The sequence below is a fragment of the Ictalurus punctatus genome, chromosome 18 (genome assembly GCF_001660625.3).
Source record: "Ictalurus punctatus breed USDA103 chromosome 18, Coco_2.0, whole genome shotgun sequence".
Lineage (NCBI taxonomy): Eukaryota > Metazoa > Chordata > Actinopteri > Siluriformes > Ictaluridae > Ictalurus > Ictalurus punctatus.
In genome coordinates, this window is record NC_030433.2 from 16,227,868 (window position 1) to 16,245,953 (window position 18,086).

At 38.7% G+C, this 18,086-nt stretch overlaps 1 protein-coding gene across 2 annotated transcripts in view; it reads left to right on the forward strand.

Annotated features, from left to right (window-relative positions):
* The window catches only part of igsf9bb (immunoglobulin superfamily, member 9Bb), a 136,256-nt gene that overhangs the window by 108,391 nt on the left and 9,779 nt on the right, over positions 1–18,086 (forward strand). Inside the window, exons 17-20 of one of the 2 annotated variants that reach the window (XM_047161679.2) lie at positions 1,470–1,515; positions 11,869–13,503; positions 14,428–14,473; positions 16,303–16,433. In XM_047161679.2, the coding sequence (XP_047017635.1) occupies positions 1,470–1,515; positions 11,869–13,503; positions 14,428–14,473 (1,727 nt within the window). In that variant the 3' untranslated portion in view covers positions 16,303–16,433. Of the gene's footprint in view, positions 1–1,469; positions 1,516–11,868; positions 13,504–14,427; positions 14,474–16,302; positions 16,434–18,086 lie in introns of those variants that run through there. The other variant, XM_017493640.3, reaches the window with a different exon arrangement.

An 18,086-nucleotide genomic window follows, 5' to 3' on the forward strand; every position in this document is an offset into this window, starting at 1 on the left:
GAGTGGCTGCTTCTTGACCAGGCTCACTAATCTTTATTGATGATGTAACTCATGATGGTAGCAGCAGAATGAATTCAGATGTTTAAAGGAAACTTTTGTCTGCCAATTTACAGAGAATTGCATCTAAATTAATCGGGAGGAACTTCACCATGCAGCAAGACAATGACACAGTGGAAAAGTGGAAGTGTTTAGACTGGCCAAGTCAATCACCAGACCTTAACCCAACTGAGCATGCATTTCATCTCCTGAAGAGGAGACTGAAGGGAGAAACCCCCCAACACAAACAACAACTGAAAGAGGCTGTGTTAAAAGCCTGGAAAAGCATCACAAAAGAAGAAACCAACAATTTGGTGATGTCAGTGAGCCACAGGCTTGATGTAGTTACTGCAAGCAAGGGATATGCAGCCAGATATTAAGTGTTATTTACTTTAATTTACTTGAACACTCATCTGTTCCTATATTTTTGCTAGCCTAAAAATTGAGTGGTTTGATACAAAAGGTTCTATGTTTTATGTTGTTTAACACATCTAGATGTAAATACCAGGAAATAAAAGCAGAAATCCTAAACTTTTGTAATCTTTTGATCTCAAACCCAAATGTCTTTGGTGTACAGCACAGACAAATGAACTGCCCTTGCCGTTCCAATATTTTCAGAGGGGACTGTATTTCCTGTTAACACTTACAGTAGCTATGAAAAGTAATTTCCTTGGTCTCTCTTTTTTTCTCTCTTGAAGTTACAGCTTTTCCCCTGACTGTTAAGTGCTGACACTGGAGACTCCTTCCATATATGCTAAATAAAATCTTCTTACAGAATGTTTCACCATATCAGTGACTCTTATATAAAAAATAATATTTCTGACCAATGATATTTAAGAATTCAACAGCTCTGTGGTGTAAAACTTTTGAGGCAAAACTCAGAGAAACTGATGATTCTTCTTGATTTTTAACAGATAAATTTATTCAAATACTTTTAAGTTTCCTTATCCATGTCACTAAATTGTTGCACTTTGCAAATACAAAGTTACAGGATATCACAATACAATATGCTGTGGATAAAAACATTATTTCAAGGTGTAGCATGTCTCTTGACCTACTTTTAGTGTTTAAAATAAGAGAAAACTACATTTTTACATTTTTCAATAAAGCAAAGTTCCCTTAAAAAGTCTAGTGTAGAAATAAATGATTACAGTAGGGTTTTTTTTCTAACCAAATAATGAAATGCTTTTTTTCTAACCAAATAATGAAAAAGATACTGTAATAGAATAAGCTCTTAGATACTGAAAAAAATGATTATTGGGTTGAATGTTTTTTTGTTTTTTTTGTTTTTTCCCAGTGTGCATTTATTTCTGTAAATACACAGTGGAGATGTCACATCTTAAGACTGTATTTATCTTGTTCCTGACTTGTTTACTTATCTCTTCTTATTTTTTTTATTTTTTTTTTGTCTTTGGTCTTGCCTTTTTAAACAGATCCTCCGCTTTCAATAACACACTGCAGAAAAAGCGTGGAGACTCCGTAAGTAACCACTAAATCTTCCACCTCCTCCCTCAGTCTCTGCTCATTTAATGAGCGATGAGCCCCACTGTAGGAACCTGACACACACCCAGTCAGTTCCAGCTTCTCGCAAGTTAATTACTGGTCATAGTGAAGCCAGTAGATCACATAAAGTGGTCACAGAGCATTTCAAGTTCATTTAATCAAGGCCCATGTTTTGGTAATGCTTTTCATTAAGGTTCCCTTCACTCACATTACTCAACAGATTAGTTTACATGAATAAATTTTGAACTTCAAACCATCAAACATTAACGAAGTAATGTTTATAAGACATTAACATATTTTTGGTTAATTGGCAAAATACAGAACTGAGATAGAAATACGTTCCAGTGTTTACATTAGAGTTCAGTAAGTTATCAAAAGTAAGTAATATGCTGTAATTTATATGGACATAGGTATATTTAGTTATTGATCAGTTAGTGCGGGTGTATTTTGTATTGAAGCAAACATCAAGTAATATACAGGCCATCTTTCTTTGTTACTTTGTTAACACTATTTACGGTAAGTTAGTTTTAGTTAATGTTATTGCAATAAATTGTATTTAGGGCGATCCAAGAATTATATACTTGGCAATAATAAACAAGGATAGACAGATAACAGGAAGGCAGACGAGGGTCAAAAACAGGGAGTACAAAAACGTACAAAAATTGGAAGCACAGCTTGGACTTGAAGTAATAAGTGCACAATAAGACAGAGATGCAGTAGACAAACTATTCAGGGACTAAACACAGGACAGGTGAACACAACAGGGCATCAAACCATTGACAGGACAAGGATGGAAGCAGGACAGAAACATAAACAAAGACATGGCAATTTAAACCAAAGCACATGATGTGAAACACCGTGCTGGGAGCTGCAACACACGTTGAGAGTTTCTGACATAAATAATGTTAGTAGCGTGAACCATAATGTAAAGTGTTACCTTTTTTAAACATCTGTCAGAGTCTCCAACTTGCATTATAGACATCCACCCTTTACCACATTAGCAGGCATAAATAGACATTTTCTCTTTCTCAGTGTTATCATCTGTTTTACTATTTCAAACGTTTGAACCTAATTATCAACTGAGATTGAGTGAGTTTTTTGAAACACATTGCTTTTGGAAAAGCCTTATCAAGAGACTCTTTTGTTTTGCTTTCTGGTTTCCACCTGAAGGATAGTGCCATTCTGTCAATATCTGTCTAATGAAAAAACAAACAAACAACAGAATGTCACTATTGTTGCACTATTGTTGATTTTTTGGACCATAAGGAGCCATTATGCTACTTATAAATAATTTATTACCCCTATAACAGGCTTAGCAAAATAAAAATAACAAAACAGTTGATGGCATGATTATGTTGTAAGGACCATGGGCCTTAAGAAGGTCTACATAATCTTGCACACAGCAAATGAGAATATTGTCTTGTACTATTTAATGGTTCAAATACAGCTTTAAATCAGCAGGTTTACCATATTTGTACTTTTCCCCCGAAATACTTTGAGAAACATTGCACAAGATATAAACTCACTGGCTGCTTTAATAGAACCACCTGTACCTGTGCTTATTCATGCAGTTATTCTGAATTATCACTGAAGCCAGACAGTTGAAGATTAGAAAAAGACCAGATGATGTTTTACTAATACTAATGTCTAATTTCAGTTAGAACTTAGCCTTAGATTCCTGTTCTTGGCTGACAGGAGTGGTACCCGATGTGGTCATCTGTTGTTGTTGCCCATTTGCTTAAAAGTTTGACATGTTGTGCATTCTGAAATGCTTTTCTGTTCACCGTGTTTGTAAAGTGTGACTATTTGAGTTACCTCTCAACTCAAACCAATTTGGCCAATCTCTCTGCCTGCAGAACTGTTGCTCACTGAATGTTTTTGCACCATTCTGTGTCAACTCTAGATTGGATAATTGCACGAAAAAGCAGGTGTACAGGTGGTCAAATGGTCAGTGAACATACCTCTGTTCAGGTAGTACGCTGTAATGTATCCCAAATTTAGCTCTGGAAGGTTCTAAGTACAGATTCAGGATCTCTCTTTGTTGTTACAAATGTCTTCTATGATGGAATTGTAAAGAGTTTTAAGTCCAGGTGTGGGTATTTTAATTTACACAGCAGAAGGAGAAACAGCACTGCACAAGGATTTGTGCTGTCATGAGGGCAAATCTTGAAAGGAGCACACCCCATTTCCTTTAGCTAACTCTGTATTCTCAGTGAAACGCAAAGCTTATCTCAGTTTCCCCATGGACCTTATTTGCCAGTTATTCTAAGGCAGTGGTTCCCAAACTTTTCAAGGGCAAGGCCCCCCACATGGCATTAACATTTGATCGAGGCCCCCCTTTTGCAAGATGTCTTTAAAACACATTAAAAATACAGACTTCTGAATATATATTCCTTTTTTTTAATTAATTACATTTGATATCATTACATTACATTAGGAATTGTGTGTGTGTGTGTGTGTGTGTGTGTGTGTGTGTGTGTGGTTGTCTGAGAGTGAGAGTTTATTTTTCACTGCAAATTGTTGAGGCCCCCCGGGTGCCCCCTGGCGGCCCCCACTTTGAAAACCACTGTTCTAAGGCATTCATTTACATTTTACTTAAAAGCCATATGGGTCACTTAAATGATCCCTCAGTTAAGAACACACTTTTTATGTTCCTCCAATATGTTTTACTTTAGTATTTACTCACTGTGTTTATGTTGCATTAAATGATTACAATTGCTGGCTAATTTTTTTTAAATGGGTTTACTTGTTTACTTAAGACTGTAACTGTCTCTAAACGAGTTTAGTATCATTATTATCTCTAACGAGCTTGTTGTCATAATGCGTGTCTGCTCTGGATGGCACACATATAGAAATGGCCTTGTGTCTGATTATAGTCACATGAGCAGTTTCTCAAAGCACATTTAACTGAAAGATTTCGTCTGACTCAAAATTGCTACATATATATATATATATATATATATTATGGCCAGAGGTTTGTGGACACTTGAGCAGTCACATCCTATGAGCTTATTGAACGTCCCGTTCATATTTAGCCCCCCATTACTGTTATAATTACCTCCACTTTCCTGGGAAGGTGTTCCACTAGATTTTGGAGCGTGGCTGTGAGGATTTGTGCTCATTCAGCCACAAGTGCATTAGTGAGGTCAGGCACTGAGGTTGGGTGAGGAGGCCTGGGGTGCAGTCTGTGTTCCAATTCATTCCAGAGGTGTTGAGGTAGAGGTCAGGTCTCTGTGCAGGCCACACAAGTTCTTGCACTCCAGCCTCTGTACACCATGTCTTCATGGAGCTCACTTTGTTCACAGGAGCTTTTGTCAAGGTTTGGGCTCCTTGGTTCCAGTGAAAGGAAATCTTATAGCTTCAGCATATAATGACATTCTAGACACTTGTGTGCTTCCAACTTTGTGGCAACAGTTTGGGGAAGGAGCACATATGGGTGTGATGGTCAGGTGACCGCATACTGTCGGCCATATAGAGTTTGCATATAAAACCAGCGTTTATTCAGGATATTGCTTTTTAATTGAAGGTTTTAATGAAGTTAAGGTAAAAATATAGGTTCCTACACAAATAAACACACGCTGGGAAAAATCTTAGGTTTGCTTTTTTCATTTTGCACTGGACACTTGCATCTGGTTTGTCAATAAGGATGAACAAAAGTTCATTCCTTGTGTGCGATTTTGACTTGCAGTTTACACAGCGCGAAATGGCTAGCTATAAACATATAAATCTTCTTATTTGTCGGCAATGTTGCTTTGTAGCTCCAATGCAAAATTAAAGAAACACACCAAATGTTTCTTGATTAATCACTTACATTTGTACTATTGAGGAGAATTGTGTAAGTTTTTGTGTATTAAAATTTTCGGGCGATTTTTTTTGTTTGTTTGTGTTAATAGCAAAAGATGCAATAATGTTTGATATACAAGTAGAACGACGGATGCGGATGATTCACCTGACAACAGCTAACAGCAGAGTTAGGAAAGGTTTACCATGGTAAACGTGCATTCTCTGCACCGCTTTGGTTTGAAAGATGCTGCTTTCATGTTTTGTCATTTTTATTTTACAATAGTAAACTAACATACTGTTAATAAATGCTTTTAAGCTAGTACAGGTAATATAAATGATTTCCTTCATTCAGCATTGTAAACAATATCATCTCATGTTGAAAAAAGCGTGATGATGTTTAATAAAAGAGTCCACTCAAGTGCCCTCGATCATATTTATTTATTTTTGTCTTTTAGTTATATCTTTTCTCTCTCCCTTATTCGTGTTTTTTTTGTCACTCCTCCTGTCTTGGATATGCGGAAGCTGAACATCATTGACAACATTCGTGCTCCCCTGCCCCTTCCTTCTGTTTGTGTTATGTCTCCTGTCGCAGGGCTCCTCTAACCCCCCTGCCTGGCATAGAGCCCTTGCGGGAGGGGACGGATGGGAGCAGGCTCAGGCCACCACCTTCAAGCCGTCAGTGAGTGCCTGCACCTTGCGCAGCCGAGCATGCACTGGCTTGGCCGCATGTCCCATGTGCACTGCCTACGGGCACGGTTGTAGTGGCAGACACCTCAAAGAAATTGCCTCAGCCCTTTGTTTTTCCACTCCTGCCTGTCTCACACTCCATCCATACACACTCCTAGCTCTGAGCAGCGTGCTGAACTTCCGTGTCTCAGCTGTCGGGTTATGTGTGTCCAGCAGGAGGCGATGCTTAGCCATGGAATTACCATGTGACATTTTTTTATGGGAAAGCCTGTGAAAGCGCCTGCTTATTTATGCAATGAAAAAAAGGATGCTTAAATCAAGTGTTGCTCTGCGCGACTGTACATGTAGTGGCCATATTTTCACATTAGATCATCCATAAATTATTGGTTAATTCAGGTTGACTGAATTAATTTCATGCCTAAGGGTGAGAAACAGAGATGAGCTTTTATTCTCCTTTGAGGTCCATCTTATTCTGCCTGGCTGAGCGTCTCTAGGGCACATTCAGCACGCATCTTGCTGACCTCTAAGTTATTTTCAATCCGCAGGCTCTCACTGGCCAGCCTGCTGCTTCGCCATATCCTCATGCCTTTGTAATATTAATTCTGCAGGCTTCTGGACGTCCCTGATCAAGTTGCACATGTCGGGTTTAGATAATGATTAATCATTTAAAGTTCACATTAATAGCATTACTAAAACTGCTTTCTATCATCTAAAGAATACAGCACAGGTGGTACCTTATGTCCATTAGAACATGCCAAGAAATCGGACCATGCGTTTGTGGTGTTGTTGTTTTCTTGACTCCAACAAACAAAGTACAACTTGTGCAACAGCTAGAATATTACCACGTTCTAGAAAATGAGATCGTATTAGGCCAAACTATGTTCCAAATTATGCATTAATATCATAAAGTGCAAGCCTGCTAGCAAAAAAACATGCTAAAACCATTTGTTTTCACTTTAGCTTTTAACAAGCTTTCTTTAATTGCCTTACATTTTATATTACTTTTACATTATTTTGTATTACTTTAATTGTGATTTTAATTATTAATTGTTTCCATTGTAGTTTTATTATATTCTTACAAACATTTTATAATTTTGAAATTATTTTATATTGTTATTGTCTTCTTCTTTCTGTCACTACTATTATCTATTCTATTTTTATTATTTGAATATTTTGATATTTTATTTTTGACTCTATTTTGTTGCTTTATTTCCAATTTTTCCACTGTAAAGCGCTCAATAGCTTGTTGGTTAGGTGTTAAGAATCTGTGATATTTGAATGTCCTCTTCTAGTATACAGTGCTGTGAAAAAGTATTTGATTTCCTCTGTTATTGTGTATATCTCATACTAAATAGTTTTAGATCTACAAATGAAATACAACATAAAACAAAGGCAACATACAAGAGAGGCAAAACAATACAATTTTTATTTATATAATTTTTAATGAAGCAAAAAAGTTATCCAACACATATCACCAATGTGAAAAACGGATTGCCCCCTTAAACTTAAAATCTGGTTGTGCCACCTTTAGCAGTAATAACTGCAGCCAAACGCTTCCAATAACTGAAGATCAGTCTTTAACTTACTTGTAGTACTAGGACTTACTCCTATGCTCTGGATCATTGTATTCCTGCATAATCCAGTGGCGTTTGAGTTACTTACGGACTGAAGCCTGGACATTCTCCTTTAGGATTTTCTGGTAGAGAGCAGAATTCATGTTTCCCTCAATTATTGCAAGTTGCCCAGGCCCTGAAGCAGCAAAGCATCCCCACGCCATCACACTTCCACCACCATGCTTGACTGTAGGTATGATATTCTTCTTGTGGAATTTGGTGTTTGGCCATGATGTTACACATGTAGAATCCTGGGAAACTTTGTCCACTGCATCACTAGTGTCAGCGAAAGGATGGATCATTTGGCAGCTGGTATTTCTGCTACTACAAACCGAACTGGTTAGGCTTATGTCTGTTTCACTGTAGCACAAAACCGACAGCATGATCAAAGCCTGATGTTCACTGAATGAAGAAAGCAACCTTGGCTAGCAATTAAAACAGCTTTACGCTATTTTAAAGAAAGTGTGTTATGGGCAGAAAATCCCGTTTTGGTCAAATTATGATACTTAGTCTGTATAGCCTGCATAAGTTCTACACCATGACTATTTTATTTGCAGTTTAAGTAGACACAGTGAAGCTGTCTATTGTGTTAACCTCATGGTATTCATATCAGATTTTCAGATTTCGATGCTGAGAGGCCTCTGAATGGCTGCCTCTATGTGACCAACACTCCACTTCACACCAGGGCTTGACTACAAGCGGCACACATTCCTGCATCAAATCCTTCTTTGTTTTTTGTGATCTTATCTTGATTTATTGTTCTGGTGATCTAATGTTTTACAGATGTCACTCATGAGTGTACATGGTAATTGAAGACACACGTTCTGACCCAGTTTATACTGCTTCCTTATTGTGTAGTACAGTAGTAGTAGCCTTAAGCCTATTCTAGAACCACTGTTTATTATTGCTTTTGCAAATTAAATGTATTATGTTATACATTTCACACCCACATGAGCTGAAATGGCAATATTGTCCTTGGAGATTGGACCTATTTAAACAGGTCAATTTCGAATGAGATTCTTTATTTCTGTCAATACTATTAGATCCTTCCTTTAATTTGTGAACGAGTTTTAAGTGTTATGATTCATACACTTTACAATAGTCACATCTGTTCTTTTTCGTCTCTGATTAAATATAGATTTTACTCATTCACATCCTCATTTGGCTCATTCAGCTGTGCAAAAGCATGTGCATAATGCGTATGTAAATCTGCTTGTGCTGCATTTTCTCATGTATGAAGATGATCTGGTTAGTGTAATTGTTCACAGTTCATACATTTGTGACAGTCATAATAATAAAAAAATAAACTGCATTATCATTCAGGCTGATGAAAAATAATTACAGTGCCACTAACATTGGCACCCTTGGTAAATATGAGCAAGGAAGGCTGTGAAAATTTGTTTTTATTGTTTAACCTTTTGATCTTTTGTTAAAAAATATTCTGCTCTCATGGATATGAATTCATATGAGAAAAATATATTTGAAGTATATTCCCATTGATATTGTAATTTTTTTTTAGTACACCTGTGTGACTTGGAACAGGAAATTGTTCAACCATGACTTCCTGTTTCACAGGGGTATAAATATTAGATAACACATAGGCCAAATTCCAAAGTCATTCATAACAATCCAAAGTCACCTACATCACCACAAGTTGTTTGGAAGTGTTTCAAGAAAAATGCCTCTACTCTCATACAAAAACAAACTCAAGTAACTTCAGGTTGCCAGACACTACTGGAACTTCAAATGGGATTGGGTTTTATGGTCAGATGAAACCAAAATAGAGCTTTTTGTCAATAAACACCAGAGTTGGTTTTGGCGAACACAGAGAGGTAACCATATGGGAAAGTAATGTTAATGTTTTGGGGCTGTTTTTCTGCCAGAGGACCTGGACATTTTGTTAGGATACATGACATCATGGACTCAAATATCAACATATATTAAAATTAAAACCTGACTGTCTCTGTCAGAAAGCTTAAAATGGGCCGTGGTTGGATCTTCCAGCAGGACAATGATCCAAAACACATATCAAAATCAACACAAATGGTTTACTGACCACAAAGTCAAGGTCCTGCCATGGTCATCCCTGTTATCTGAGTTGAAACCCATAGAAAACCTGTGGGGTGAACTGAAGAGGAGAATCCACCAGCGTGGACCTCGAAATTTGAAGGATCTGGAGAGATTCTGTATGGAGGAATGGTCTAAGATCCCTTGCCATGTATTCTCCAACCTCATCAGGCATTATAAGAGAAGACTCAGAGCTGTTATCTTGGCAAAGGGAGGTAGCACAAAGTGTGCCAATAATTGTTGCACGCCTATATTTAACAAAAATTTATAAACCTGTGTTTTGTTTGTAATTGTTTGATATCCATGAGAGCAGAGTATTTTTGTGATTTTTTTTTTTTTAACAAAAGATCAAACGGTTAAATAATAAAGCCCATTTTTCACAGCCTTCTTTGCTCATATTGTGTCAATATTAGTGGAGGACACTGTAGGTGTAAAAGAATGTTTGGTCCAAGAGATGTTCGTAAGCAACAGAAAGCTCAAGCTTAAGAACAGTTTTGTTCACAAAAAGGCTGTAAATGCTTTCTGACATGCTGTAAATGATTAGTGGTTTGCTCTGCTATAACATTGTTGATGAGTATAAGAGTCTCCTTATGTGGTGCCTTGTCTCGAGAAGCATGGATGACATCATTGACTTCAATGTTGGTCATCAGTAGGCAGTTGCCATGGAAACCCAGCATCGTCACTGCAACTAGCAGAGGCACAAAGTGTAATGATTCAGCAGAAACAATGCTTCAGCTGACATTACTATTAAAATAAATTGCAGGTCTGATTTTCCTTCTTTTTCTGGATGATTGTTTTATCGTGTTTCATGAAATAAAGTTAATGTCGTTGTCCAGAATCTGATTTTGTTTATTAAAAATGATCATTACCCATGATTGGTCAATAAGATCACATTTTCTTTTTTTTTATATACTGTTTATGTTTTAAGGATAGACACATTTAACAAATATTCAAAGCTACCTTTTTTTTTAATTAATAATTTATTTCTGGTCTAAGGAATGGAAAGGAAAAACATATTACTAATTGAAGTCTGAGTATATGGCCTCTGTAAAGTTTAGCTCTTATAATAGAATGACTGAAATTAAGTAAGACATATCTTAGCAGATATCTCAAACATCCAGAAAGGGAAGAGAATTTCATAGCTTTATTAACTCATATTAATTAAACTTATCTGGGCCCTGAAGAAAGTCATTGTGGGTAATCTTAATTCAGGATTACATGGTTGAGCACTTAAGAAGAATGAATGTGTAAAACAAACCTTCAATCATCCGAGTATAATTTGTTATAAATCATCGTCGTGACACTAATTACAGCTATTCAACAGAATTCAAGAAATGTAAGAAACGATAAAATATATAATATGCCTGGAAATGAATAAAACTGTTAGTATATTGGTAGGTGGCATGCTGGTTCAATCCTGAGCTTGTGTTACTGCCTGTTTTGAGATTCCTCTGGGTTCTCCAGTTTCCTCCCATCTGCCAAAAACATATGAGTGGATGAATAGGCTATTCTAAATTACCCTTAAGTGTGAATATGTGTAATGCCTTGTGATGGACTAGCATCTCATCCATCAACCTTGCCCCAAGTGTTGCTGGGATAGGCTCCAGATCCACCAAGACACTGACCAATCAGTTATGAAGGCTATCTAATATAGTTATACCGAAGTTTATAGAAGAATATATTTGTGCAGAAAGTGTATTGGGTATGATAATCAACCTATTACTCATAATTACAGACAGTTAAAATCACTGATGCAAAGCCAATTGTCAGCACAAACTCATCTCACTCTTTCACCTTAAACTTTAGAACTTTGTTTGCATGGTACTCACAAATCCTTTTTTCTCTCACTGAAAGAAATTCAACATTATTTCACTGTCAGTTGGGTCAGGAAAATGATTAAGGTTGTATCTGTGTTGGTGTATGGAATACTTGGTTTGAGGTTAAAATATAACTTCATAACAATTGGTTGCCATTTGATAAGCAGCATTTCACACTTCAAGGATATGGTTGCCAATTGGCTACCTTGAACTAACTTCTTTTAAGAATTTCAGCAAAAGATCTATCTGAGAAAAGGATAAATTATTTTCATACATGATATGTTAAGCTTTTTAAGATCTTGTCAGAATAAATTCTGATCAAGGTAGTGGCACTAATGGTTTTCCTGTCTTTCTTTTTTCAGGCCATCTTCTGGAAAGATGAGTCCAGAGAGCGTCCGATCCATGGGAGCTCCATCTGAGTCATCTGAGGATGGATTACGATCAAAGAAAAGTCCTGCCAAGGAGAAGGAGCTTTCCTTATACAAGAAGACCAAAAGAGCAATAATTAGCAAGAAATATAGTGTCTCTAAACATGAAGCTGAGGCTACTACACCTATTGAGTTAATCAGTCGTGGGCCAGATGGTCGCTTTGTCATGGATCCCACTGATATGGACACACCTGTCAAGCCTAGGCGTATTGAGGGCTTCCCCTTTGTGGAAGAGTCAGACCTTTATCCAGAATTTCGACAGTCTGATGAAGAGAATGATGATCCAGGCCCCATGCCTCCTATGATGGCTACTCTCAGACCCCATCAGATCTCTCCCATTTCTTCCAGCCAGGAATCTTACTTGCAGCCCCCAGCCTATAGCCCCCGCTTCCAGAGGCCAATTGAAGGTATGACCATCATGGAAAGCAGTCGACTTCAGGCCATGGGGCAGATCCGTGGTGCTCCTCATTTTCGAGCCTTTTCCCATGGTCAGTTCTACTTGGGCAGCTATTTGGGCAGTCCTGGAGAACCTGAGCCTCCGCCTCCTTTCTACATGCCAGACACCAGCCCACTTAGCTCAGTAATGTCTTCACCCCCTTACCACATTGAGGGGCCTTTTGGTTATCCAACCATACCAGAGGAAATCAGTGAAGGAGAGATTCAGCACTATGCAGTCTCAGGCTGCTCCCTTCCCTTGACACACACATCATCCCGTCCTCCGGATAGCTGGCAACGGCCTGATTTCTCCTTTGCCACATTTGAGGGTCCTCACTTCATATTCCCACCCCACCACCCTTTGCAATTTCACCGGGAACCTTCTCTTCCACCACCTCTCATTCTCCCTCCTAGTGCTCTCCCACCTGCTTCCATTCATATACCCCCCTATCCTGGTATTCTTCAGCTGGAGGCCCCAAAGAGTCGGCTAGGCAAATCTCCCAGCAAAGTGAAGCCTCAGGGCCTTCCAGCCAAGCATTTACCTATGCAAGAGGCACAGAGTCTAGGGCAGCTAAGACACACAAGCCACGGTATGGGTGTGCCGGTATTGCCTTACCCTGACCCAGCGTCTCACATTGTTGGTCCTAGCTCATTTGGAAGCCTGGATACCCGTTGGTATGAGTTAACTCCCAGGCTCAGTCCCAGACAGCCCCGTAGGATGGAACCCAGCATGGTGGTACTCCAGCCTTCCCGTCTCTCACCTCTTACTCAAAGCCCCATTAGCTCTCATGAGGGTTCTCCAGAGATTGTAGTGCGCCCCAGGCCTCGTCCTAGTATTGTCCAGCCTTCCATTCCCCCTGAGATGTCTGAAATAACCCTGCAGCCACCTTCTTCTGTTAGCTTTTCAAAAAGAGCCTCACCTTCTTCTTCCCCTGCTCAAGGCCAGGGAAGCCGAAGGGCAAGCCCTATTTACCGCTCCCACATGGCCTTTGGCACCTCAGCAACAAGCTATCCATCCCAATCTCCGTCACCCCCCATGGAAAGCAGCAGCATTTTTAGACAGATGCCAACCCAGAGGAGGAGTGAGGAGGAGATTCTGCCATCTGCCTCTCCGCCCCAGCTATCAGCTTCAGGGTAAGTTCAGTGGGGTCACAAAAATATTCCTTGTACTAAAAAAGTATAATAGGCAATTTACTTACACAAATAGAAAACCTTTCTAACTGCCCATGAAGGTAGAGCAGTTTTAACTGTGTTTGCTAAAGAAAATAACTGCATCGAAAGTCATGTTTTCTTTTTTTAAACTGCCCTCAATGCCTTACATTTTTCAAGCCATTCAGAATCATTTTCTACATAGATGATGTTGTGCTATGACTGTAGTTCTCAGTCTCACTGATGCTGCTTTTCATGTCAAACATGTTCATTCATAAGGTCTGTGAAGCACTTAAAAACACTTGTCTAAAAAATTAAACTAAGCTGATTTGAGGGCAAAAAATATAAGCTCAAGGCAGGATGGATTATTTGCTTCACAGATATGGTGGCAGACCTTTTGGGGCTCAGTCACTCAATGAGTGCAATATTAAGTCAATTTAAAATGCAGTACCAAAGCCCCTTAAAATCCTGGAATCAGAGGAACACCACCACTGGACCCCAGCCTTTCCATTCTGTGTCATTCTGCTTTACCCTGCCTTTCACCCAACAGGAGGAACCCCCGTGCATCCCAATTGACCTTTCTCAGTCAAAATAAAGCCCTGTTTTTTAGGATGGCTTACAGTATGTATGAAGTGGAGATTGATTTAGACGTATCCAGCACTGCAGGCACAGGCCTCTTCTCCCGATCCTTAGTAATATGACTGCATGATTGCTTCTCCCACACCTCCCTTTCCTCCATCACCCAGGTCACCCCAGCTCTGACTGCCAGGGGAGGCTTGTTGGGCGAATCGTGTTGCAGGGACTGTCTGCTCTCATCTGTTGCAATGTCGTCATCATCTCAATTAGGGGCAGTTGGTCATTCTTGATGACTCCTGGAGTCTTACCTGCTTTGTTTTTGATTGATCTCAGCTATCTGGGCAGCGTTGTTGTGACCAGGTCCTCTACACCACAATAGGTAAGGGTTGGATCCATGTCTGAAAGGGGGGGGCAGCAGGTGGGGCTTTTATTCACCTCGTTCTTTAAAGGGGAATACGAGTCTGAGAGTCTTGATTTATTTAGTTTGCTACACCAACCTGCATTTTTTCTTTCTTTTTTTTCTTATGTTATGAGTAGCTATGCATTTAAGTTCTGCAGTCTTGAATCCTATATGCATTCTCGTCTTGGTATGCATATGTTTTCTAGTTATTAAGAAATCATAGATCATCTGGTCAACACAAACTTTACTTGCTTTACCTGTGTTTTTTTCCTAAATGTGAAAAACACAAAGGATATTTAGGATTGTGATCATTTTTTTTGCCAGTGAATTAGGGCCATGAAGGTTCTTAAATGAAAACAAGAACAAATGGAGCCACAGTCTATATGATTAAAGAATCTGTAACCTAGTTATGTGGTTAATCACATTGTAGACACACAATAAATCAGTTATGAATTACCATTTAAAAAAAAAAAAAAAACAGGACATATTTTAAACATTGCCTCAGTTGCAAATTGTATTTCACTTTTGTTATTATCATACATTAGGGTAAAAATATAATAATAATAATACTGGCCCTTTTTAAGCACTCTCATCATCATAAATCCAAATGCACATGTGTTTACTTAAACTTTTGGACTGCAGAACACTCCCATTCAAAGGGAGAAAGTATACTTCCATAAAAGCTCATGCACTTCGTTTTGTAATGGGGAAAATACTACTGGCTCTGGGCACCATAACAATATTCTCTTTTTATTTGTGGCTTTTGCCCAGTGAAGTGCTTTTCAGAGTATTCCCCTTTAAAGTTCTGTTCCATGTGCAAAATTCCATGCATGCCATCGCTAAATATTGCTCTTCAGTTGAAAAAAACAAACAAATATCTGATTAAATTCTTGTTACATTTGTTGTCTGAGTGCTTTGTTTTATTTTTCATTATGTGACTGTTCCCAAGTAGCCATTTCCCCTCCCGCCATCTCTCCCCCTGTCAGCATGGTGAAGCCCATTGTAGACAGTTTTCATGTCTATGAACACATTTTTGAAGATGCTTTGTCGCTCAGCTGTGATTTCCCCCCTCTACTAATGGCTTTTAATTTCTCTTGGCAGCCCCAGCAGACGGAAAGGCCCTTTATAATGCTCTTTTTCTTGTTTCACCGTGCCTCGTCAGAGCCGTGTGTGTGCGTGTGGCTGAGTATGTGGGCTGCATTTTAAGTGCCTCCATACTGTATTTGGATGGGAAGACTGTGAATACAACCTAATGTTTAAGGATGTATACTTTCCTTTCCACAAAAGTAGACAATATCTTATTGGTATATTATTATTACTATTATTATTATTATTATTATTATTATTATTATTTCTTAATACCATTACATTTTGTCATTCAGTAATTTCTTCAAAGTTCTTTGTAAACTGATACATATTATCCTAACATACCAAGGTATGCCGATTTAATATATTGTAGAAGTAATGTTCGTCAAGCTTGGTTTTCAAACTTCCTCGTGGCTTTGAACAGTACTGTACTAATGAGAAAGCACATGTACACCTCTATAGCCCTGAGTATACCTCTCTTTCCACTCAAATAACTTCTGGCTCCATAATTGTCATGCTGAACAAACTGGCCGATTCCGAGAGTGTGGATGTCTTGGACTGGTTCATAGGCAATCTGGTGCGCTTATAGCTTGGCACTGAGAGCAGTAACTTGACAAGGATTGGGCCAAGCCATATGTGACCAGTGTCTTATCAATAGAAAGGCACAGGACAGCTTTTCTCCTGTGTGATAGCCCTTTGCCCTTTCTTTGTCCTCTGTGCAGAAAACGTCGAGGTACACCGAGTGGTCCTGCAGGGTCTGAGAGGATAGAAGCACTGAGATACCAACGTGTCAAAAAAGTCAAGAAGTTTGCGGTTAACAATAACAACTCCAAGGCCAGAAAGAAAATGGGTGAGACCTCACTCATTTTTGCTTTTATACTAGCAGTATGCAATGGTGATTTAGCTTTTTTAATGAAGAAGAAACCGAGCTGTCACATTGGCCCTTATTCATTAAAGTTGTGTCGAAATGAATGCAAATTTGAGTGGCTGTGATGACGTATAAACGAGTCTGCTCCTCATTCGTGAAACTGTCGTACGACAAAAAACAAACACTGTGATTTGAGCACAATCGTTGAATCACCTTCAACTGCATGTATCATGCTCCCTCTCACGAGTTCCATATTTACATGTCATATGCATACGACATGAATCAGTTTACATATACATACATCTAATGTACATGAAACACATCCTAATTTATGCAGTTGCTGTGACAGTGAGCCAATAAAAGGAAAGCATTCATCAGGCTTCAGTTATCCAATGTCCGAGGAAAGAAAAAATACATGAAGCTGAGTTTTGGGTGCATCTGTCTGGACAATGAGTTGATAAAGATCCATATCTGTGCTTCTGATTAATATTTACTAATTTGTTGCTGACACTAAACCCTATTATGAACCTATAGTTTAGTGTGAGGTTCCTGTGTGCTCAGATATGATTATTACCGTTGTTTAATCTTTATTTTTATTACTCATATTACTATACTTGTTATATTAATTGATGATACTGGTTTTGATCATTTTTTTGATAATTGCAAATGAAGCATTTTTCAGGTTGTCCAAATATTATGCTCGAATTGACATCCACACCGATTAGAATAGGTAAGTGTGTTCATATAGATACACCAAAAATTAAACTCATTTTAGGATCAGATTGGCCATATACAACTGTGATGAATACGAGCTATTAAGGTAATCATATACTCTAGTCACAATTTATTGAGGGATAGGACTTTACAGGTCCTATTCTTGGAACTACATTCACCAGATGTTTTAATAGGGAAACTTGGACACCTGCTCATTCATGTGGTAGCAGCACAGTGCATAAGACCGTGCAGATCGTGCAGACAGGAAGTCTATGGTAACTCAAATAACCACATTTTACAACCGTGGTGAGCAGAAACGTATCTCAAAATGCACAACTTGTCAGACCTTGAGGTGGATGGGCTAAACAGCAGAAAACCACATCGGGCTTCACTCTTGTCTGAACAGGAATTTAGGCACAGGCTCTTCGAAACATCAACTAGGTGTGGATGTGGAGACCTTACAGTATGTGGTCTTTATCTGTTGTAGCCCTTCTGCGTTAAGGTTGGGCATGTTGTGCATTCTGAGATGCGTTTCTGCTCAAGACGTTGTTAAGTGTGGTTATTTGAGTTGCCATAGGCTTCCTGAAATCACAACCCGGTCTAGTTATTCTCCACATACCTCTTTCATCAACAGTGCATTTCCACCCACAGAATTGCCACTCACTGGATGTTTTTTTTTTTTTTTTTTTTTTTTGGACGGGGGGGGGGGGGGGGGGGGTTTCGCAACATTCTGTGTAAACTCTAGAGACTCTATGTGCTAATTCCAGCAGTTTCTGAAATACTCAAACCAGTCTGTCTGACACCAAAAACAATTTCCACGATCAAAGTCACAGAGATCACACTGTTTCTCCATTCTGATGTTTGATGTGAATTTTAACTGATGCTCTTAACCTGAGCATGATTTTATGTGTTGCGCTGATGGGC